Source organism: Rana temporaria, chromosome 3 (assembly GCF_905171775.1).
Source record: "Rana temporaria chromosome 3, aRanTem1.1, whole genome shotgun sequence".
NCBI classification, from domain to species: domain Eukaryota; kingdom Metazoa; phylum Chordata; class Amphibia; order Anura; family Ranidae; genus Rana; species Rana temporaria.
The window spans coordinates 104,754,885-104,780,646 of record NC_053491.1 but is presented as its reverse complement, the minus strand read 5'-3'; the positions used below and the strand labels follow the sequence as shown (position 1 = coordinate 104,780,646).

General features: G+C 43.3%; 1 protein-coding gene across 2 annotated transcripts in view; it reads left to right on the top strand.

Annotated features, from left to right (window-relative positions):
- Nucleotides 1–8,495: 8,495 nt before the first annotated feature.
- Nucleotides 8,496–25,762, top strand: part of LOC120931584 (outer dense fiber protein 3-like) — a 40,785-nt gene continuing 23,518 nt past the window's right edge. Inside the window, exons 1-2 of one of the 2 annotated variants that reach the window (XM_040343167.1) lie at nucleotides 8,496–8,598; nucleotides 25,133–25,289. In XM_040343167.1, coding sequence (XP_040199101.1) covers nucleotides 25,181–25,289 — 109 coding nt within the window. In that variant the 5' untranslated portion in view covers nucleotides 8,496–8,598; nucleotides 25,133–25,180. Of the gene's footprint in view, nucleotides 8,599–12,177; nucleotides 12,247–25,132; nucleotides 25,290–25,762 lie in introns of those variants that run through there. The other variant, XM_040343169.1, reaches the window with a different exon arrangement.

Sequence of the window (25,762 nt, the reverse complement as noted above, 5' to 3'; positions counted from 1 at the left end):
GCGCCAGATTTTAAACCATTCAGTATTCAAAACAGCCAAACTTGGCATTTTGAATGCTTTTAAGTGCAAAGGAGGGATTTGTAATATTTTTTTTTTTTAAAGGGACAGTATAAAAAGAAAAAATAAGAGAAAAAAAAATGTTCTGTGCTCGTGGGCCAAAGTAAACGCATACAATAGTTGTGCCCGCAAATGTAAACAGTGTTCAAACCACACATGTGAGGTATGACTGTGATCGTTAGAGTTAGAACAATAATTCTAGCACAAGACCTCCTCTGTAACTCTAAACAGGTAACCGTTAAAAATATTTAAAATATCACCTATGGAGATTTTTAAGTACCGTAGTTTGTCGCCATTCCACAAGTGCGTCATTTCAAAGCATGGCATATTAGGTATCTATTTACTTGGTGTAACATCATCTTTTTACATTATACAAAAAGTTGGGCTAACTTTACTGTTTAGTTTTTTTAATTGACTGAAGTTTATTTTATTTTTTAAATTGCATATGAAAGATCGCTGCACAAATACAGTGTGAAATAAAATATTGCAACGACCGCCATTTTATTTTCTATGGTCTCTACAAAAAAAAAATGGTCATGAATATTACCTCAGGCCTCGTACACACGACCGAACTTGCTGTTTTTTTTTTTTTTGCAGAGTAAACCGGTCGTGTGTACACTTTTCGACGAGGAAACTGCCGAGGATCCCGTCGAGCCAAAAAGAGAGCATGTCTTCTTTTTCCTCGACGGGAATGGATAAATTTGGCTCGCCGAGATCCTCGGCAGCCTAACAAGGAACTCGACGAGCAAAACGATGTGTTTCGCCCGTTGAGTTTCTCGGTCGTGTGTACGAGGCCTCACTGTGATTTTTTTATTTCCATTGTTATTAGTAATGTTCCAATTTTTATTTTTACACCGCTGATCTGGATAGCAGTAAATTGCAGCCCTTGGCAGAGTTTGCTGTGTAAACTATTACCTGTGATTTCAGTGACTATTGGCAACAATTGTCCCATCAGCTGCATTACAATAGATGCAGATACCAGGAAATAACTTTGTGTTTGCCTCCATGACACTTTTAAACAGCTCCGTGTGTTCTTATGTGTCGTAGGCAGGATATACACACCAGACTGGACCAATGTAACTGTAAAAATTACCATACCTAGACTTCAGCTTTAAAACTTGCTGACTACTAAAAAGAAAAATGCCAACCCTATCACTTACAAGGCAAAGCATTTTTGTTGTCGCGTTTGTTAATCCTCCCCAGCTTATCCCTAATTGTGCCTTTCCTTTTTTTTTTGCTACTCGGCTCAGAAATCGGTGTGGGAGTCTTGTGATATATGATATAGCACATTGCTAAGTTAGCACTAGCCTAGCATTCACTAATTCTTTGAACCCAAGAAGAATGTTCGGTCACAGCTAACCACTTCCAAGTATGTGTCAAAGGATTTTGTTACCAGGGTAGTTTGTGTAAGGCTGTGTGCTAGTTGGTCATTAACAGAAACATTTTCTACATTGAAAGGATCCGTAACTATACTCCATTTTAAAGAAGGCTTAGGATATCAAACCTTTTTTTTTCACATTTATTATTGAAACGTTGATCCCCAATATTCACCCAATATTTATTGGTACATAAGCCCAGTGAGAAAAAGGGGATTAGTAGGTGGTGGCGCCTGCTGTGTAGATCATACCATAATTGTGCTAATGCTTATAAAGTGAAATATAAAGTGAAATATGTAAATACTTCTTAAAATTAAATTAAGTGAAATAAATAAAAAAATATATATTAATAAATAAATGTGTCACATATAGATCTGGTATTGCTCAATACATGCATAAAGTCCATATAATAATTACATAAAGTCCATATAGCAGTTAACGTGATGAATAATTAATTTTCTAAAGATGTATTGCTGTAATATAAAGTGCTGATTAATCCGTGCAAAAGGTGCTGCATGCCACTCTTAATAGGATTCTGGTGATTCACTCTGTGCACCCTTCCTCTGTGCTCAGGTATTTCCCGCACTCACCAGATTAAAATCCCCTCCTGGGGTAGCAGGCATCCACAGTGTACGCCCTGTGCTGCGCTCTGGCAAATGTCCAGACGACGTCATTACGACGAAACCGGTCGAGCGGACGCACGCTGTTACAACACTTCCACGGATATATACAAACGCCTGATTTGTTTGAATGAAATGTTAAGAAAAGGGGGAGACAGTTTTAATTCCCCCTTTTCTAATGGGAAGGCGGCAGGACAGGCAGTTTCTAGGCCCCCCTTCCCCTGTCTAGTTCTGCTGTGGCAGGCTGTCACGTGTCAGCTGAGGGGGAAAAACGTGACTTTCCCGGGCTTTACTTGAACACCTGGTGTTCACGTGGCCTGGGAGAGGGTTACACGTGATTTTCCCGGGCTTTTTAGGGAAAATCCAGTTTAAACCAGCCTGTTACTGCACTAATTAGGGTATAAAAGCAGGGGTTCCGTGAGTCCGATCAGCCGCTTCAGTGAGCAGGATCTGTGGTGTCCCCCGCCCCCCCTCCCTGTTTGTTATTTTTGTCGCGGCTGCATAATTATGTGGTAAGGTCACCTTGTTTAAAGGTGGACAAATTTGTTTTGAATATATTTATTGATGTCTGGGTGTTTGAATTTTGTAGCTATATACAGCCCGAGCCGTAGTGGTTGGGTTGGTTTTGTTTTAATAAAGAAATTCTGTATTGTTTGAATTATCTTATAAACCAATAATAAAGCAGCCCCGGCCTTATTTTATGCCACACAAGTTGTCTGTCATTTTAATTTTAGGTAATTTATTAATAAGTTTAAAAGGTCCTGCCTGCCTGCCTTCCCATGTGAATACCCAGTGATTTTATTTAATAAACATCGTTTTTTTTAAAACGGTATCACACTATTTGGGCATCCTTTCTTCCTTCTTTTGAGTGGCTTCTGGAATAAAAGGCCAGATACAGGGGAACAAGCAAACATTTGCCAGAGCGCAGCACAGGGCGTACACTGTGGATGCCTGCTACCCCAGGAGGGGATTTTAATCTGGTGAGTGTGGGAAATACCTGAGCACAGAGGAAGGGTGCACAGAGTGAATCACCAGAATATCCTATTAAGAGTGGCATGCAGCACCATTTGCACGGATTAATCAGCACTTTATATTACAGCAATACATCTTTAGAAAATAATTATTCAGCACGTTAACTACTATATGGACTTTATGTAATTATTATATGGACTTTATGCATGTATTGAGCAATACCAGATCTATATGTGACACATTTATTTATTAATATATATATTTTTATTTATTTCACTTAATTTAATTTTAAGAAGTATTTACATATTTCACTTTATATTTCACTTTATAAGCATTAGCACAATTATGGTATGATCTACACAGCAGGCGCCACCACCTACTAATCCCCTTTTTCTCATATTTATATTCCACCTCGGTGGGATACTTTTGTAGGGGCAGCCACTGTAACCGATATTCTTTTATATATATTTGCATTTATTTGCATTCATTCCATTGTCCTCCCTGCAAATCTATATACATATATTTTTTCCGTGGCGCGGATTCATATTACCTTTACATAAGCCCAGTGATCCATACACCTGGGGAACTAAACGCTGCCATAGCTCCTCAAAGCAACCAACCGTGTTTTGTCACTTATGTGACACAGAAACACATGTGATATCACAATAAAACTCATTATAATCTGGCAGATGAACCGCAGTGCCATTCTAAATAACGCCAGTCAACACATGGGTACTAAGTTGTTCCACAATGCATGGCTATTTATAAAGAAAGGTTTGCTCATTGTGTGCAATTGTTGTACATAGGGCAGCTATTTTAAATGAATCAGCTTCCCTAATCACAACACACCTAAATGCGCAAAAACATAGGCACACTGTCGCATAGGTGTGAATAGGGCTTGGATTCGATTCAAACTTTGCATTCTGAAAATGTCTGTGGACGTATTTTTTAATTGTGTAAGGGACAATACCTATATGGATGCAGTATGTTCCCCCTTTGTTTTTCTAGCAGCGCTGCCCACAAATATATTGGTTGGCCAAAGACTGCCTAACCAAATGGACCTAGAATGTGTGTAAAGCCTCATACACACGATCGGTTTCCCTGCCAGCAAAACTGCGGGGAGAGCTTTTGGCTGGGAAAACCGGCTGTGTGTATGCTTCCTCGCAGTTTTCCTGACAGGAAAACTGCCGGGAATCCCGGCGGGAAAATAGAGAACCTGCTCTCTATTTTCCCACTGGGATTCCTGGTGGTTTTAAACCCGGCAGTTTTCCTATGGGGAAACACTGTGAGGGAGCATATACACAGCCTGGATTCCCGGCCAAAGCTCTGCCCGCAGTTTTCCCGACGGGAAAACCTCTCGTGTGTACATGGGGAAAGTTACTGAGCAGGTTCTCGGTTTTCCCCTCGGGATTCCCAGCAGACTTTATCCCGGTTGTGTGTACAGGGCTTATGAGTGTAATCACCATACAGTGCAATAAAATTGCGCATTTACAAACGTTTCTCCTCATTTTCTGTTCTTGTCACAACTATCACATGAACAGATAAAAGAGTAAATTTTTCTAATGGAGTCATAAAAAAAGTGACAGATATTGTATTCTTTTCACTAAAAATGTACATCATTATTGCTGTGTTTGTACATGTTTGTCCCAATGCCCGCTCAAGGGAATAGGACGTAGAAATGTACCCAAAAGGTATACAGTGCATCAATCACTCAGGATATTTGTTAGAGCAGCAATCTCCAAACTCCAGCCCAGGGGCCAAATGCGACCCTTTGCTAGCTTTTATACGGCCCTTGGAGCACTATTTCATCCACTGATACCAATGGGGCATAATCCTCGCTCCTAGATTGTAAGCTCTAACGAGCAGGGCCCTCTGATTCCTCCTGTATTGAATTTTATTGTAACTGTACTGTCTGCCCTCATTTTGTAAAGTGCTGCGCAAACTGTTGGTGCTATATAAATCCTGTATAATAATAATAATTCCCTCCACTGACCCCAAGGAAGTGGCATAATTCTTCCCAATGACTCCAATGATAGGACACAATTTCTCTCAATGACAACACCAATGGCAACTAATGACACCAATGAAGGGCCAAAATTCCTCCCAATGACACAAATGATGAGGCACAACTACTCCCACTGAAACAAACGATGGGGCACTATTCCTCCCACTGGCGTCGGGACCTTTTCTACTCCCAATGAACACAATCCGCCCCCTCTAAAGTCTAAAGGACTGTAAAATTGCCATTTATTTACAAAGCTTGGAGACCCCTGTGTTAGACATTAGTGAACAAAGTCATCTTTATGTAAACTAACGTAAAGTGTTCAATAAAAGGCATAAGCACCCATTTGAAATACATATATATATATATATATATATATATATATATATATATATATATTTATATTTATAAGTATTTGTCATTAAAACGTTTAGAGTAACTATTTGTCCCTGTGGTTTTATTCAGTGCCTTTGTATTTTCACATGTTGGAGTGAATTAAATTAGGATGGTTTGTTTTAGTAACAGCCTCCAAGCCTGGTAACCAGGGACACAGTGTTTAGTGAATGGACTGGGATACAGAGACTGAGGTTTTGTCATACTTTGCTGAATAGGAGGCAGGCAGACCAGTCACCTAAAACACTGCTGATAACTTCTGAATGTGATTTCCACTAATATCCCTTTGCAGAAATCCTGCATTCTAGAGCTCAACTTTCATTTACCCCCTGACAGAACTCGTCCTGGGATTTACCGTGCTGCTATAAAAATCAGCCGCAGGAACTTTCATAAACCTTTAGGCCCGGGTTCACAAAGCACTTACGCCGACGTATCTCGAGATACGCCGCGTAAGTATAACTATGCGCCGTCGTATCTATGTGCCGTGCCCACAATCTGAAATACGCCTAAAAATAGGCTTCCTATGACCGACGTAACTTGCCTACGCCATCGTATCGTGGGCGCATTTTTACGCTGGGCGCATTTGCCGCTCCCATAGATTTTCTATGCACATATGCAAATGAGGGAGATACGCCGATTCACAAACGTACTTGCGCCCGGCGCATTATATACGCGGTTTGCGTAAGTCGTACGTCTGGCGTAAAGTTATTCCCCATATAGAAGGCGCAACCCATGCAAAGGTATGGACCAGGGAACACAGCCGTCGTATTTTACGTCGTTTACGTAGTACGTGAATATGATTAGGTGTAGGTTACGTTCACGTCGTAGGCAGTGATTCGACGTATCTTAGGCAGTTGTTTCTACGTGATTCTGAGCATGCGCACTGGGATGTGGCCACGGGACGGCGCATGCGCCGTTCATTTTAAGTACTTTTATTTTAAGTACTTCTATCACGCTTGGCCCATCATTTGCATGGGGTCACGCCTCATTAGCATGGCTCACGCCCACTTCCACTTACGCCGGCTTACGCCGAGGAAACCCAGCGTATCTTTAAGAGCGAGTGGGAGCAAGTGCTTTGTGAATCCAGTGCTTGCCTCTCTGCGCTGCGTCGGCGTAGCGTATATTAGATACGCTACGCCGGCATAAATAATGTAACGGCCTATGTGTATTTGTGGTTAGTGTAAGTTAATATTATATATTTTTATTATATTACCTTAAAATGACACTAAACTAAAGTGGTTTTAAAAAAAAATCATTTGAGTACCGATATGTATTCTTAACTCAAAAGAGTACTTTCTTTTGCTGTCAGCCTCCCCCAAATGTCCAAATTCGATATATTTTATTTTTTTATTTTTGCTGTTTTGATTTGTCTTCCTGTAAGAAGGTTAGAGGGTGGCTTATATTTGTCCCACTGTATGTAGGAATGTAGCCACCCTCTCTTCCTTCCTCCGGAGATGGACTATGAACTATGGGACTTTATTGCTCTCTGCCTCCTCCAAATCTCCATTTTTGCTGTGATCCAAATTTCGATCGTGTGTAAGCGGCATTAGAAACTATTTAAACAAATTGATTACTGGGCCATTAAATAGTGGACATGTATGGATTATTTCTGGAGAATAAGGATATTGTTTAGTGTCACTTTAAAGCCTGACACAGAAAAATACAAAATTTCAAAAGGTCTTTCTATATGTTTGACCCTACTCCACAGCGTTCCTTTCACTTACCTCTTTGTAGCCCATCCAACAGTGCATCCCATCTAAAGCCTAGTACACAAGGGCCGAATGTCAGATGGCATCAGCCGGTTTAATAGAAACCAGCTGACATCCGGCCCGCGTGTACTGCAGCCCGGTTAGACAGAAGCCAGACATTCGGCTGACTTCTGTTGAAGGGGCATGACCGAAAAATGTCTGCCGATTGGCTCCTGACCAAAATGTTCTGGAGGGCAGGCCGACCCCCTGTCAGAATACAATAGCACAGAGGCGGATATCACTGTACTAGTGAGCTGTCAGTTTTTTATTCAGCACTGCTGGATTGAACAAAATAAAATCTAATAGTGTGTATGAGGCAGTGTCACTCAATGAGGAATAGTGTTGAGCGGAATACGCCATATTCGATTTCGCGATATATCACGAATTTATAGCCGAATATTCGTGAAATATTCGCTAAAATCGAATATTCGTGATATTTTATCAAAAAAAATTTTTTCCGAAATTTCGCGAATGCGAAACTGATTGCGAAATTTCGCTAATGAGAATGCGAAATTGATTGCGAAATTTTGAACCATTCAATTTCACCTGCCCTTTGGAAAAAGTGTGGTTTTACGTAATGGACCCTGCAACTAACAAGGTATTAATAAAATAAATACATTATTATATAGATTTGAGGGTTTACTTTGACCAATTTGTATATTGATTAGTTTAATAAATATTGAATAACCATAGATTTGGAAAATACAAGTAAACCGTTTATGTTGACATCTCTTAAATGTCTTTATGTTAAACAGTTATTATTCTCATTAAAGAGGTGAAATGCAAATGATGACACGGGACAAAAGATGGAAAATTCTTTGAAGATGTGATACACTGAAAAAATGAAACACAGAAACACTCCACTCTCTCCTATGACAACTGTGGTAGGATAACTCTGATTGGCTCTGATGCAAAAGAAGGGCGGAGAAAGTATTTGCGAATATTCGGAAATCGAATATTCGCGATTGCGAATATTCGGCAACATAAAAGGATCGCCTCAGCTTAGCTACTCGGCCCAGGGTCTCTAATCATACCAGCAATGCTTTTAGACGCCGATGGAGATCACTAGGATGTGATCTGTTTTAAAAATAAAATTGAAAAAATATTGGCCGCGAAATTCGAGTTATTCGCGAATATTCGAATATGCCATATTTGTAACGAATATTCGCAATGCGAATATTCGTGAGCAACACTAATGAGGAATGGTAATTTTCTGCCTTAGGATTCAGCCGCTTCCCCAAGCTTGCTGACTCTGCTAGTACTGGTCCCCTCTCTGCTCCCATGTATCTGGAGTGATCCTGCCTCTTGCCAGTGCCTACCAGTAGGAGGTGGCCATGTCCTTCTGGCAGTGCATGGACACCTAAAGAAGGACCCTGCCAGAGAGGAAGAAACGGCTCAGGAGTCAGGACCTGAACATCACTGGCCTTCAGGTAAGTCAAAAGAGAATTTGTATCTTTTTTTATAGCGATCAGTCCGAGGAATGTGGGAGCGAGGGGTGGGATGGGGTTCTGTTTTGCCCAAAATTGCGCTTTAATTTAATATTCTATATGGCTTTCACATTTTGTAAAACTTGTTCTTCTATGTTTTAGTTATTGTATAAAATATTAAGATTTGTAGATAAGTCACTAGGTGAAGCTCACTGAATTTACTCTGGATATGGACAATAATGGTAAAATAATGTCTTTACCAGGGTGTGGGCTCTGGTGTATGAACAAAATGTGCTGGAGACATAAAAATATGGTAAGTCCCTTTGGTGGTAAGGAAACTGGCCTCAACTGTCACCTGACAACAACATGGGTAACACTTGCCATTCATAGAATAAACATATTAAATGTGCCTTTTATTCGCCTTAAAGGTAAGTTCACCTTTTCCAGAAAATAGTCTATGCAGTCAAGGGGCCCCAATAGATATTAAAAAATCTCTACAGCTCTGTAATAGGATCATTCATTTTATTGTTATACCTGTAGTCTGGGTCCCCTCAAAAGCTTGGTAAACAACCTCTAGTTAGCAACTCATGTCCTGCCTTGTTGCTAGGATGCAAAACTCAATAGTTTTCAGTCTTGCGATGCAGTAAGGCCCCTTTCACACCGGGACGGGAGGTGTGATGGCAGTATAGCGCTGCTATTTTTAGCGGCGCTATACTGTTGGAATTGGGGGTGTAATCGGCCGCGAGCGGTGTGGTTTTAATCCACGATATCGGGCGAAAAAGGGTTAATAGCTCTGCAGAAGCACATTGCCGGCGGTATAGCCGCGGTGTCCCATTGTTTTCACTGGGAAGGAGCGATAAACACACTGCTCCTCTCACCGCTCCAAAGATGCTGCTGGCAGGACTTTTGGAGCGGTCCCGCCAGCGCATCGCCTCAGTGTGAAAGCACTCAGGCTTTCACATTGAGACTGCAGGGCAGGAGTTTTTCAGGCGGTATGTAGGCTCTATTTTTAGCGCTTAACTGCCTGAAAAACTCCTCAGTGTGAAAGGGGTCTAAGGCCTCGTACAGACAGATGAACTGTCCGCTGAAAACGGTCAGCGGACATGTCCGCCTGGAGATTTCTGTCTGATGGTTGTACACACCATCAGACAGAAATCCACGCGTACACGATACGCGGTGACGTGGCCGCGACGTGGCCACGGCGCCGTGCGCGGCCCTGGAAGTTCAAAGCTTCCACGCATGCGTCGAATCACTTCGACGCATGCGAGGGATGGCGGCCGATCGGACATGTACGGTGAGTCTGTACAGACGACCGAACATGTCCGACGGACAGGCTTCCAGCGGACATGTTTCTTAGCATGCTAAGAAACATTTGTCCACTGGAAAACGGTCGGCTGGACAAATGTCCGCTGGAAACCTGTCCGGTCAGCCGTACACACGACCGAACATGTCTGCTGAAACTGGTCCGCGGACCAGTTTCAGCAGACATGTTCGGTCGTGTGTACGGGGCCTAAGGGTGCATCCAATGGTTTTCATGTACCAGCAGCAAGTCAGAAAGCGGGGGTTGCTATCTATTTTTTATTTTTTTTTAGCCAGGCTTCTGAGTAGACCTACATGGCCTACAGGTAAAACAATACAGTTAATGATCATTTTACAGACCTTTACAGATTTTTTATATTCACTAGGGACCCCCTGGTTCAGCAACTAAGGTGAACTTAGTCTTTAATAAGCCTATCAATTGAAAAAAAGCACATGTGCGGTCCTGTTCTGTGTATCTTGGAAGTATGTCCTGGGTAATGATGAGCTGACATAAGTGTATTAGGGTGTGCACCCTAAAGCTCAAGCACACATGTGTGTCTACATATATATGACGCAGGCAGGGAGATCAGTCTCCCTGCCAGCACAGTGAAAGAAAAGTGTGTAAGTACTTCTCTTATGGCAGAGCGGGTATCTTTCCCACCTTCCTGCTGAATGTGCATGGGCACACCCAGCGCACACACCTATGTGAGCTGAGCATACCTGGGTTCAGTTCGAGGTGGGTTCAGTGAACATTACTGAAGTTCAGGTGCTGAATCTGAACCCCATTGGGAGCCAAACGTTACAAAACAGTAGTAGACATTTTCTAGGTTGATAGGGAAGAGATTATCAAACAAATGGCACGGTGGACTGGACACTGCCCTGGGTAACATGACCCAAAGCAAAAAAAAATTATATTTCACAGGGAGCAGCAATTTTAGTAATGCTTAAAAGCAGAGCGACACCTAAAAGGGGAATTTGTCAAATTTTGGGGAGGTGGGGGTAGCTGTTAGTTGGTTTTAACAGGTACCCTCTCCCACTTCTGTAGTAAACTGAGTCGCCCCATTCACAAAGCACAGCACACTTTGCGCATGCGCAGAAGGGAGACGGCTGTGAAGGACACGACTGGATTCCTGGACAGGTAAGTGTCCTAATATAAAAAGTTAGTAGCTACAGTATTTTTTTTCTGAAGGAGCCTGGAGCTGCTCTATAAAAGGGAACATTAAAAATGCAAAATTCCTCTAAATTACTTTAAACAACATGTCTAGGAGATGCCCTGACTCTGCCTGTGAAATGGCACATCTGAGAGATGTAAACAACCTACTACAGCAGCATTGGCATTTACATAGATGCATAGATACATAGAAAAAAGTGTGCCTAAAAAGCCGGCAAAATGGTAGTTCCCAGCCACTATGCTGTTTGTAAACATTCATCCATACCAGACCCTTACCCTAGATTAGGGTCTAATATACCAAGCCCTTCAGGTCCCCCCAAAAAGTCTAAAGCAGACCCTTATCCAAGCATGCAGCATGGATAAGGGCATATATGGTCAGGAATATCACCCGGGAGACCCTACCCTTTTGTTTATATCAGCTGTCACCCACCATTCTTTTGTTGGGTCAGCGGGCGTGGGACATCATAATTGTCATAGATCTACATCACTGGACAGTGAAATCAACGGGGCTTTTTTTTTTATTTAAAGACTTTAAAAAAAATTGTGAAGGAGTAGGGGTACTTATTCACTCACATAGGGGAAAGACAGTATCTGGGGGCCATGTCCTCTATAAAGGAAAGTGTGTCAGGAAGTTTATATATATGTAAAAGTGTCACTTTCAGTCATCCTTTTGACATTTTTTACAGTTTCACCACCCTTTCATAAACGTAGATGCATATAGACCACATTCCACCTTTATCAAGGGATGGTGATGGATCAACCATCGACTGCTTCCACACCATGAGTACAAATAGATTTTGAGCTGCACATTGTGGCATCAAAAGGATTAAATGCACCATATGCTTCCTTTAAATGCTAAATTCACCTTTTCCAGAATATGGACTATGTAGTCAAGGAGCTCCAGTAGATATTAAAAAAAAAAAAACAGTGCAGCTTTGTAAAATATCCATTAATTTTATTGTCATGCCTGTAGGCTATTTGCCCCCCTAGATGCCTGGCCTAAAAACTCCCAGTTAGCAACCCCCATGCCTTGACTTGTTGCTAAGATGGGAAAACTGTTGGAAGCCCACAGCAAGCATAACCGATGCAACGACCAACAGTTTTCCTGTCCTAGCAGCAAGTCAGGGCATAGGGGGCATCCATTAGAGTCCCCTGACTGCATCGACTATTTTCTGGAAAAGGTAAGCTTAGCCTTTAATGGCCAGTTCACACCACATGCTGTCCAGTGCGTTTTTTTTCTGCATCAAAAATGCATGGAAAGTAGGTTATATGGTTTCCAATGGCATAGTTCACACCAATGTGGTCAGTTCTGAAGCTTTCCATTGGCAGAAAAAAGCAGAACATGCTGCATTTTTCTTGCACTGGACTGTAAAAAAACATCTGGAATGCATCCAGAAGCACATCAAAAACACACCAGAACGCACCAAAAATGCATTAAAAACGTGCATGCAGAAATGCATCCGGAACGGATCTGGAGTACGTTTTTGTGGTGTGAACCAGCCCTAGGTTTGCCCAGACTTCTGATCTGCATGGGCACATGTTAAATCAGGTTGGTTCTTTCTTATATCACTACATTGATTACTGTTTATAATTTTTTCCTTTTTTAGATTTGTATGTATTTCTGATATTGCCCTTTTTTTTAAATTTTATGTGGGGGATTGATGTCTGAATCTTATTGAGTCCTCTATTATGCCCATCTGACACAGCGGTGGTAGTTGTATTATTCAATGCTTGCTCTATATATGATTTGCTTTATTATGACATACTAATCTTATTTTCGGATATCATTTTTTATAGCAACCAACTTCAGTCTTTATCTTTTATTGATGTCCACTTGTTGGCCCTACATACTATAACAGGATTCGCTGTTTTTTGACAATCAGTGGTTAGGGACTGCACACCATGTTGGATTTATGGTGTGCACTTGGGGCCAGATTCACAAAGGAGATACGATGGAGTATCTCAGATACTCCGTTGTATCTCTTGTTCTATCTATGCGACTGATTCATAGAACCAGTTAGGCATAGATAGCCAGAAGATCCGACAGGTGTAATTGTTTTACACTGTCGGATCTTAGGATGCAGTACCGCTGCCGCCGCTGGGGAGAGTTTGTGTCGTAAACCAGCGTCGGGTATGCAAATTAGGAGTTACGGCGATCCACGAAGATTTTTCCCGTCGTTACGGCGTCGCTAGTGTTAGATTTCCGTCGCAAAGATAGGGCTGCTTTAACATGGTGTAAAAGTACTCCACCATGTTAAAGTATGCCCGTCTTTCCCGCGTCGCTTTTGAATTTTTTTTAAATCTTTTATTTTTCCCGGCGTAAATCTTTTTTCACATCGCGGGTCACAAAACGTCGGCGCGTCGTTATTTCGCGCAAAGCACGTCGGGAAATTTGCGACGAGAGCATGCGCAGTACGTCCGGCGCAGGAGCGCGCCTAATTTAAATGGTACCCGCCCCATTTGAATTGGGCCGCCTTGGGCCGGACCTGTTTACGATACACCGCCGCAAATTTCCAGGTAAGTGCTTTGTGGATCGGGCACTAAATATTAAAAATTGCGGCGGTGTAACGTAAACGGGTTACGTTACGCTGCGCCCGCTCTACGTGAATCTGGCCCTTGGTTACTATGACAGCAGTATTCTCCGGCTATTGTGGGCAGTGAGATGCCAGATTTCTTCTTCCTGTATTGCTGTGACATCACTTCTGGTTTGGCCGGTTGCTATGCCAATGGAGTTAACAATGGTGATGTGCATCAGACTGCTCTAATTGTTGGTGTTTTATTAGGGTGACCAGACATCCCCAGTCCCCTGATTGAGGACACTGTCCCCGGACCAAGTCTGTCCCTGGTTTTGTCCCCAGATTGGATTTAATAGGGGGCAGGGGCAATTTCAAAGACAGTCAGTGCAGAATTAAAATAAAATAAAATTACACACCCCCGCTCCGCCGTGCCTACTAGCATAGGGGGGTTATATTTTTCCCATTATCTGTGCCCCTCTCTGATGATCATGTGCTGGTCAGAGCGGAGGGAATATTTCTTCAGTTTCAGGCGCATGCCCATTAAGCTTTGCTTGCATGTTCTTCTGCCTTGGCTCAAATCCTGGCCAGCCTTCTGCCTATCTCCTTGCCTTCCCTGGCAGAGTGATCTTCCTCAGCTCCCCATCCAGTAGTAGCCAGGGCCCAAAGAGTAAGACTTGAGAGGCTGTGAAGCGGGCGGCGACGGGCAGAGAGTCGCTGATTGCCGCCATTACTAGTAAAGAAAAAATATGTCCCTGGATTTCATTTTAAAAATCTGGTCACCTAAGTTTTATACATCTGCTGATTTCTAATACACTTACTAATATACTGATGTCTGTTTGTACAGTATCATATGCAGTGATGTATTGAGTTGTTATGATCTGATATAATATCATTACAGATTATATTTTCTTTATTGCTTTATCAGGTTGCTGTATTGATGGTATTTCTAATATACCTACTGTGATTTATTATGCTCTAGAGCAGGGGTCTCCAAACTTTTTAAACAAGGGGCCAGTTTACTGTCCTTCAGACTTTAGGTGGGCCGGACTGTGGTCACTGGGAGTGGAAAAGGTCCGAAGGCAGTGGGGAAAAAATGCCCTATCGTTGGTGTCAGCAGGAGGAATTGTGTCATCATTGGTCCCCGTTGTTAATGGTATTGGGAGGAATTGTGCTCCATTATTGGCGTCATTGGGAGGAATTGTGCCCCTTCATTGGTTTCAGTGAGGGGGAATTAAACCCCATTGTTGGTATCAGTGGATGAAAGAGTGTCCCAAGGGCCTGATAAAAGCAAGCAAAGGGCCACATCTGGCCCCCGGGCCGCAGTTTGGAGACCCCTGCTCTAGAGTAACATTATTATTAGGACTGTTGCTATTGGTTACTGCTGTCTAAACTGAAATTGTAACTGCTTTAATGCATTAAAGCTGAACTAAACCCATTTAACTGTTTTTCAATACAGCTACATTCAAGGCATGCCGTGAGTGATAACTGTTGCAGCTGTGCTCTCAACCAAACTATCAAGCTATCAATCAGGTATCATACCTGATGTGCAGCACCATGGCAACTGCAGATCAAAAAGAGGCTAAGATGGCAGCTTCACTGGCTGTAAAGGATAGGGTGGTTTAGTTCCACTTTAGTGTTGGTGATGATATTAAATGACAGAAAAGTAACTGTAAACGCAAACACTTGTGTACATGCAGAGATATAGCAGGCAGTGTATGAACAATATCAGCTCTTAAGTCCATAAAAAGCAACAGTTCTCCAATGATGTTTAAAGAAAGGACCTGACCTAGTCTTATAAAAGTTACTAAGATAAAAATCCTGCAGGTACATGTGTTCAAATCAACCCTTGTAGTCTGCTTAGGAAGTATACAAGGCCTTAAAGCAGCAGTAAACCGCCATGCTTTTTTTTTTAAACCTGCAAGGTAAAGTTAGAATTCGCTAGTATGCATCGCTAGCATACTAGCACATTATGTGAAACAAGCTCTCCAGCGACTCGCTGTCACCGCTGACAGGGCTTCCATCTTCACCCGGTCTTCCTGGTTCACGTCCTCTAGCTGTCTAAGTGGCCGCGCCGCGATGACATCACTGCTATTCACGGCATAGGATTCTGAAGGAACGGCACGGACATGCCATTCCTTCAGAGCACATGCGCCGGTGATATCGCAGGCCCATTCACAAGTAAATATCTGCTAAGCGGTGCATGTTTAGAAGATATTTACTGTACCTATAGGTAAGCCTTATTACCTTTACTGCCTTTAAGACCTTTATTACCTTACATTACCATTACTAACTTTATTACCTTTACCTAGAGGTAAATATGAACAATGGGAGTTTACTCCCACTTTAACTACTATCATTTTGGGGTTAATGAGGGGAATACAGACTTAAAGGGTCACTAAAGGAATTTTTTTTTTTTAGCTAATTAGCATCCTTTACCTTACTGCAGTCCTGGTTTCATGTCCTCATTGTTCGTTTTTGCTCTGTTGTTGCTGTAATCCTTCTCTGTTCTGAACACTTCCTGGTTGTCTGTTTCCTGATGAAAAAAGTCATGGGAGCTTTCTCTCTGTGGTCACTAATCAAGGAGGTTTTTTTGTTTTTGTTTTTTTTTTAAATCAGAAAGATGTTTATTGTTTCATAAACAAGTACAGAAAAATAGAAACATTACCACTGCACAGACAGCAAAGTGATGATTCTTTCAAGGTGTACATCATATATAAGCAGACCCAAAATACAGGACCCCTACTTCACCCTCGGTCGCCATTCTTCCCCCTCCAGCAAAAATACATACTATCCCACCTTGCTACCAGTACTACACCATATACACCCTCAGAACACCTGATTAGCACCCATTTAGAGACACCTTAGAATCCTGGTCATGGCGAGTTCTCTAGGACTCAAACCCGGCGTGTCCAGCCATGACTCCCATATTCTTTCAAACCTGCCAGGGCACCCCCTATGCTGATAAATGTGTTTTTCCATCATCAGAGCTAGTCCCACGTGACTGACCCAGGAGGAGTGAGATGGTGGAGAGGTAGACTTCCACCCCATTAGGATTAATTTCCTAGCCTGGAACAATGTTCTGGAGATAGCCACCCTAGTCGTCTCCTCGGGAACCACATCCTCCAGCACCCCCAATAAGCAGCACATAGGATCAACCGGAACTTTGGTCTGGAAAACAGAATTAATTGTCCCCACCACCCCGGTCCAATATCTGTGCAGCTTCGGGCATCGCCACAGGAGATGTATAAGGTCCCCCTCGTGTTGCTGGCATCGGCAACACAACGGGACCGCCCGCCTACCCATCTTGTACAGTCTCACCGGAGTATAATGCACCCTCAGCAGTAAGTATAGTTGCGAAACCTTTTGCGCCACATTTAGGGAACAAGTAGTCAAGGATTGCAAGGCCTCCTCCCACTGGTCGTCCGTAACCCGGCCGAGGTCCCGCCGCCAGGCAGAGAGGGCCCCGCACGGGAACTCGTCCAGGTGCTTGGATAATAACATTTGATAGCATTGGGAAATAATTCCCTTGGTTTCAGAGGCAGACCGCAGCAGGTGGAATACTGGAGTGGGAGACAGTGTCCACTCCCACGCATCCCCCTGTGCCGCCACGGCATGCCGAAGCTGAAGGTAAGATAGCCACATAGAGGCCGGCAGGCCAAATCGAGCTTGCAGTTCAGAAAACGAGAGCAGCCTGCCATTATGAAATATCTGGGACAGCATACTTATCCCATGTGCCTTCCATCGGGGCCCCTGCTGCAGTTTAGCTAACTCGGTGTATGAGCAATTGTTCCATATTGGGCTGTACTCAGTGAACCCCCTCACCCCCTGAAGCTGTCGTCCCTTGTTCCAAATTTTCTGAGTTAGTGACATTGTCGGGGTCTGTTTATTGGACTTATGGAACATTTGCGCCTCCAGGCCCAGGGGGATGGTCTCCGCTCCAGAAGCAGCCAACATTAACCGTGCCGCCGATCCCACCGGGTCCCGAGCCATTGAGCCTATCAAATGCTGTAACTGGGCAGCGATGTAGTACAGCCAAGGGTTGGGGACCGCCAACCCTCCGCTGTCTTTAGAGCGCTGGAGCTGCTCCAGCCTTATCCTGGGGGTCCTCCCATTCCACAGCAACTTTCTGAAGAGGGTATTCACCACTCTGAAGACCTTTAAGTGGATAACCACTGGGGAATTATGTAGGAAATACAGCAACTGGGGCATCAAAATCATTTTGATCAGATTGGCTCTGCCTGCTAGGGACATCTTAAGGTTGTTCCACGTATTAATCTTATCTCTAAAGCGGGATAGCAAGGGGTATACGTTAAGCTTGCAATAATCTGAGATTTTGGGTGAGATTTGTACACCTAGGTACTTAAAGCTATCTACTATAGGGATGGGGCAGGAGGTCGGGAGGGTCACCTCCCTGTCCTCATCTAACATCAGGAGTGCAGATTTAAACCAATTAATGGTCAGGCCAGAAAAGTAACCAAACTTCTGTATGACAGACATGACCCCCGGAAGTGACAGGGTAAGGTCCTCCAGAAAGAGTAGCATGTCATCCGCGTATAACATAACCTTCTCATGAAGGCCTCCATACCGGAATCCAGCAATCGAGTCGCTTGTCCGTATCAATGCCGCCAGAGGCTCTATAGCAATCGCGAAGAGCAGGGGGGATAGCGGACATCCCTGCCTAGTCCCCCTGCCCAAAGCAAAAGCCGGCGACATTCTATCCGTCATCCTAATTGATGCCTGGGGGGCCGCGTATAGTAGTTTGGTCCAGGCCACAAAACGTTCTCCGAAGCCAAACTTAACCAGCACAGCCCATAGGTACCTCCAGCTGACACTGTCAAATGCCTTATTGGCATCCAGCGACAGCAGGGCCCTACGACCTCCATTATCTGCCTGCGCTTGCATGTTCAGGTATTGCCTACGCAAATTAGTGGCCGTGGATTTTTGTGGCATAAAGCCAGCCTGATCTTGGTGAATGATTGAAGAAACTATCCCATTTACTCGCCTCACCAGAACCTTAGCCATGATTTTCACGTCGCTCTGAAGCAGCGAGATAGGCCTGTAAGATCCCTGGTCTACCGGGTCCTTCCCTGGTTTCAATAAGAGGATCACATTAGCCCTGTTCATGGAAACAGGGAGCACCCCTTCCTCCAGCCAAGCATTGAAGACTTTTAACAGTTCCGGGAGCAGTAGCTCCCCATATTGGGTGAATACTTCCATGGGTAGACCATCCTCCCCCGGGGCCTTACAAGTGGGAAAAGAACAGGCCGCCATCTGGAGCTCCTCTAAAGTTATAGGGGCATCTAGTTGCTTGCGTGCCCCTGCGGACAGCCTAGGTAGAGCAATTTGGGACACATATGTGTCTAACTCGTCGTCCGCGTAGGCCTCTCTCGACTCATACAGGTCTTTATAGAAGGTGGCTAGCTCAGATATGATGTCATCAGGGGAGTTAACAAGTCTACCAGTAGATGTGCGAATAACACCAATAGCCGGTGACTGCTGTTGAGAGCGAGCAATTTTAGCAAGTAAGCGGCCCGTCTTCTCCCCTTCCTCAATAAATGCCAATTTAGTAAAAAAATCAAGGAGGTTTGATTACTGTGTGTCTAAAACCCCTCAACACCAATCAGTTTAGTTTTACAAACCATCACTGCCCTGTATTGGCTCTGAGTCTCTCTACATCACAGAAGCAGGAAACAGCATGCAAAAATGAAACTGAAACTGTAGGTACATTATATGATTGATTTTTATCTATTTTTAATAATTTTTAAAAGGAATCAGTTAACTAAACAGTCATTTCAGCAACAAAAAAAAATGTCCTTTACAACTCCTTTAAGAAGAGACTTCTGAGGAAGAAGAGCAGGATAAAGTAGGGTTGCCACCTTTTCACCAAGCCAAACCCGAACATTTTAGCATCCTGGGACACCTTTGGGTGCCCCAAGGAGAGTAGTAATGCTGTGTGCATAGCGTGCCGCAGCGAACAGTGGGTGTGGCCAAATTGCTCTTTCTGACGTCATCGCTCTGTCCCCCAGACAGTCTGCAGCTCCCGAACAGCAATAGATTTGTGTGTGACTATCTTGGTTACTTGGGGAGCCACAGTCCGATCTGAATAATGTGTCCGGGTTTCAGTCTGCCTGAAACCCGGACACATGATTCAAAACCCAGACTTTCCGGGTGAATCCCGAACAGGTGGCAACCCTAGGACAAAGGCCCTGGCATTTGACAGAAGACAGGGCTTAAACTGTATGTATAGCCATTTTTTTGCTGTTGCTGTATCATTGGGGACATTTTCTTTCTCTTTCTGTCCCAGAGAAGCAACAAGAAGTTCCATCAAATATACCAAAGTAATGGGAATTTCCCTCTTAGACAATTGTCCCCATAAAAGGTGTCTCCAGTGGAAGATTTCCTCTTACTTGCTCTGGTGACAAACTTGGCATTTCCCCTCACTTTCCTTTTCTGTAACAATAATCAACAGTACAAAGAGTTATGAATCTCCTTGGGGAGGGTACAGACAGCAGACAGAGAGTCTTTAATCCTTTCCCGCTCTATCCAAAAATAAAAAATAAAATAAAGAAAGCTGTGAAATAACACCTATGTGACACATCGGGGATGATTTACTAAAACTGGTGAGTGCAAAATCTGGTGCAGCTCTGCATAGAAACCAATCAGCTTCTAACTTCAGCTTGTTCAATTAATCTGGAAGCTGATTGGTTTGTATGCACAGCTGCACCAGATTTTGCACTCTCTAGTTTTAGTAAATCAACCCCACTGGCTGGTAATATATTCATAACACCTGCAATGCTAGCAGTAAGCATTTAGAGTGTAGATTATATAGATTGGCCCAGATTCTGAAAGGGCTTACGACGGCACAACGCCATGTGCGCCGTCGTAAGTCCTAATCTGGGCCGTCGTATCTATGCGACTGATTCTTAGAATCAGTTACGCATAGATAACCATTAGGCTCTTACGCTGTCGGATCTTAAATGCAATTTTTTTGTTCGGCGCTAGGTGTCGCCGACGTAGTTTTCCCGCTTCGAGTATGCAAATTAGTAAAATACGCGAATTCCTGAACGTACGCCCGACCGACGCTGTGAAGTTACGACGTTTACGTAAGATTTGCGACGCGTAAAGTCGCCCCTGGGTCTATGAGGCGCAGTTAATGTTAAGTATGGCCGTCGTTCCCGCGTCGAAATTAAAAAATTTACGTCGTTTGCGTCAGTCGTCCGTGAATGGCGCTGGACGCCATTTATGTTAACGTCGAAACCAATGACGTCCTTGCGACGTCATTTAGCACAATGCACGTCGGGAAATTTTAGGGACGGCGCTTGCGCAGTACGTTCGGCGCGGGAACGCGCCTAATTTAATTGATCCACGCCCCCTACCCGGATCATTTGAATTAGGCGGGCTTGCGCCGGAGGATTTACGCTACGCCGCTGCAACTTTACAGGCAACTGATTTGTGAATCAAGCACTTGCCCGTAAAACTTGCGGCGGCTTAACGTAAATGAGATACGTTACGCCGCCACATTTTTAAGCCATTCTACGAGAATCTGGCCCATTGTGTTTTAGGTGCTATATTCATGATCATCAACTGCTTCAGTAGCTACAAAGCTTGTAACTAATATGTAGTTACTTTAATTCAATGTAACAACATATTTCACGTATCAGTTGCTGCCACTGATGTGTGACAGATCTTGGATTAAGAAACAATTGTAACTTGCTCCAAGGCCCCTTTCACACAGGAATCTCTATTTCATCTCAGCAGATGTCACAAATGTGACATTCATGTCCATTCTGTTCAGTTTTTCCTCCATATTGTAATGGAGGAAAAATAGATCAATGTAATGCCTACGGGCATCCAGATGTAAATGGATGTCTGCTGGTTTTTATCTGTTTAACCACTTAAGCCCCGGACCAAAATGCAGGTAAAGGACCAGGCCCCTTTTTGCGATTCAGCACTGCGTTGCTTTAACTGACAATTGCACGGTCGTGCGACGTGGCTCCCAAACAAAATTGGCGTCCTTTTTTCTCACAAATAGAGCTTTCTTTTGGTTTTATTTGATCACCTCTGCGGTTTTTATTTTTTGCGCTATAAACAAAAAAAGAGCGACAATTTTGAAAAAGATTAAATATTTTTGACTTTTTGCTATAATAAATATCCCCCAAAAATATATAAAAAAAAATCTTTTTCCTCAGTTTAGGCCGATACGTATTCTTCTACATATTTTTGGTAAAAAAAATCGCAATAAGCATTTATCGGTTAGTTTGCGCAAAATTTATAGCGTTTACAAAATAGGGGATAGTTTTATTGCATTTTTATAAAAAAAAAATGTTTTACTACTAATGGCGGCGATCAGCGTTTTTTTTCGTGACTGCGACATTATGGCGGACACTTTGGACAATTTTGACACATTTTTGGGACCATTGTCATTTTCACAGCAAAAAATGCATTTTGAATGCATTGTTTATTGTGGAAATGACAGTTGCAGTTTGGGAGTTAAACACAGGGGGCGCTGTAGGAGTTATGTTTCACCTAGTGTGTGTTTACAACTGTAGGGGGGTGTGGCTGTAGGTGTGACGTCATCGATTGTGTCTCCCTATAAAGGGGATGACACGATCGATGCAGCCGCCACAGTGAAGCACAGGGAAGCCGTGTTTACACGCGGCTCTCCCCGTTCTTCAGCTCCGAGGACCGATCACGGGACCCCAGTGGCAATCGGGTCCGCCGGTCCCGGAGCTTCGGACCGGGTCACGGGCACGTGCCCGCGACCCACCGATGGGTAGATGTACAGGACGTATGTGCAAAAGTACAAAAAAGCTGGCGCAACAGGACGTACCGGTACGTACATCTAACCAGCCGTGCCATTCTGCTGACATATATTTACATGAGGCGGTCCTTAAGTGGTTATATCCATTCACATCAGGTCAGCAAAATTATTTTATTCATTTCGACAAACCCAAACAGACCTGTATGTAAATAGATGCATATACGTTTATATCCACCCATCCATAGGGATACATTACAGTCCATTTTTTGATCCATCTAATCATAGGACAAAAAATGAACTGACAGAATGCTCATTTTAAAAGGGGTGTTCGGCCCCTTTCACACGGGAGAAACCGTTCAGGTCAGTTTTTTAGACGTCCTGAATGGATGCTCCATGCAGGTCTATGGCACAATGGATGTCCTCTGACAACCGATCCGCTGAATCCAGATGGATGGAAATCCTATTTTCCATCTGCCTGGTGGATCAGATCGGATGAAAACGGACAAGTGGTCAATTTTCATCCAATCCGCCATAGAGAAGAGCGGAACTTTGACAGGTCCGTCCCTGCACAGTGAACAGAGACTGACCTGACATCCGCCGGCTCTGTGGGGATCAAGGGAGCAATCCCCGCTGAGCAAGCGGAGTCCGAACACGGACAGCCCCGTATGAAAGGGGCCTTAGTGTGAACATGTTCATATGAGTAATCAGTCTTGATTATTACAAGAAGACATAGGCGTGCGCACAGGGTGTGCCGGATGTGCCTGGGCACACCCTAATCACCCCTTATGAATTAGCACTATCCAGAAGCGGAAGCCAGGTGGGTGGTTGGGGGTGCCAGTGGCCAGCGTAAATGCCCCCATTATATTAAAGGCTAGGCTTCAACTTTAGGAACATGTTACACCCGTAATCAGAGGAACAGTTGTAAAATTATTTTAATGGATAAGTATTTCCTTTTGTACTGAAAGATTTTTGGCCATGCTCTACAAATTTGCAGGTCTTGAAAAGTGCTTCCCGGCATTGGTACATACCCACTATGGGCATCAGAATAGGTACTGAAGATGAGTCTGTGGTGGGTTTGATTTTGCTGGCGATTTTGTTCTTACGGTTTGGGGCCCTGCGATATGTAACTCTTGGATGTGGAGGAAGGATGGTTTTTAAGTGTGGGTCCTGCTTTAGGATGCCAGTGATTGGACAGTATTTTCTACATCTTTTTATATTTGGAGTGAAATGTGGTTATGAACCTACTAGAGCAATCTTTTGGAGGTAGATTGGGTTTGGGAGGTTTTCCATGAAGATATAGTTTGCATGCTTCTTCCACCAGGCTCTCGGGATATTGTTTCTCTAGAAATTTGTTTTTCAGGTTAACACTAAGTTTGACGTAATCGGTATCTCTGGTGCAGTTCTGTATGAGGCGACATAATTGGCCCTTTGGAATGTTTTGGACCCATTTTGGGTAGTTTCAACTCTTAAAATGTAGGTACGAGTTACCAGCCATGGCTTTTGTATAGTTCTTAGCATAGATTGTCTGTCTATCGTGTCCTAACTCCAGGTCCAAAAAAGGTCCAAAAAAGCTAGTGAGGTCAGATTACTTTCATATGTAAATGACGACCCGTATGTGTTGTCATTACAATGTTTGACGAAGGAGGTGATGAGATCAGGGGTGCCATCCCAAATAATGATGAAATCATCAATGTACCTCCCAAAGAAACAGGATATTGTCTGAAAAGGGATTATTGTTATGGATATAGTGGTTTTCCCAAAAAGCCATGGCCAGATTGGCATAGGAGGGAGCGAAGGTGGCTCCCATGGCGGTGCCTTGTTGTTGTCAGTAGAAATCTCCATTGAAAGTAAAATAGTTGTGTGTCAGACAGAACTTTGTAGCTTCCACAATAAAGGTTGCTTGATGGGAGTTGATGAGAGGGTCCATGGCCAGGAATCGTTCTAGGGCCATTATGCCAAACGTGTGGGGGATAGAGGTGTACAGGGAGCTAATGTCGAGCAACAACCAGACATACGTTGGCTCCCATTTATGGGGGACAAAAGTTCCAATAATTGTGTTCCATCATGAATATCGGACTGTAAATGGAAGACTATGGGTTGTAGAAATTGCAAACGCAGCATGCAGGGCCTGCACAGATGTGAACTTATTGTCAGTAAGAAATAGGTATTTGAACTGTGCAAACAGTCACACTTTGCCAGGAATACAGACACACAAGTCTGTAAACCAATTGCAGAGACTTCCCTTATGCCGCGTACGCACGATCGGAAATTCCATCAAGAAAAGTTTGATGTGAGCTTTTGGTCGGAAATTCCGACCGTGTGTAGACCCCTATCTGACTTTTTCTGTCGGAAATTCTGACAGCAAAATTTTGAGAGCTGGTTCTCAAATTTTTCGACGGGAAATTCTGATTGTTTGTATGCAATTCCGACACGCAAAAAAACACGCATGCTCGGAATCAATTTCCGCTCTGAATGATTGAACTTAATTTTTCTCGGCTCGTTATAGTGTTGTACGTCACCGCGTTCTTGACGGTCGGAATTTTGTGTGACCGTGTGTATGCAACGCAAGTTTGAGCCAAAATTCCGTCGGAAAAAAATCCACGTTTTTCTTGTCAGAATTTCCGATCGTGTGTACGCGGCATTAGGGAGATACAACCTGGATTTTCAGCTTATCGTCAAACTAAGTTGCTTGTTAAATGTCCTCCAAAGAATTAGAATTTTTCTGTAAATCATATGTATCTGTCCACTATAGTATGGTTTATGAATAAATATTCTTTTCTTTCACTTTAGTCATACGTCTTTGTGCATGGTTTCTGACATCCCGCATATCAGCTCACTATGACGTCTGAAGCTTATATTGGAACCTGGAGGCCCCACAGACCCATAGGGCCAATTTCAGCTCTTTACACCAGCCCAGGACCTAAATATGCATTGCCAGGGACCACAGGTAAATGGTAAAGCTTTACAGGCTTAATCAGACCTTGTTAGTTTTAAAATTTATATCTGTCCTTTATACGTTATACTGTGTACCATTTTTTTTCAATTGCCTGCACTGACTAGGATAGACATATATGAATCATTAACCACTTCAATACAGGGCACTTATACACCTTCCTGCCCAGACCAATTTTCAGCTTTTAGTGCTGTTGCACTTGAATGACAATTGCGCAGTCATGCTACACTGTACCCAAACAAATTTTTTATAATTTTGTTCCCACAAATAGAGCTTTCTTTTGGTGGTATTTGATCACCTCTGGGATTTTTATTTTCTGCAAAAAAAAAAAAAAAAAGACCAAAAATTTTGAAAAACTAATTCTTTTTTGTTTCAGTTACAAAACGTTGTAAATAAGTAAGTTTTCTCCTTCACTGATGGGCACTGATGGGGCTGCACTGACAGGCACTGATAAGGTGGCACTGATG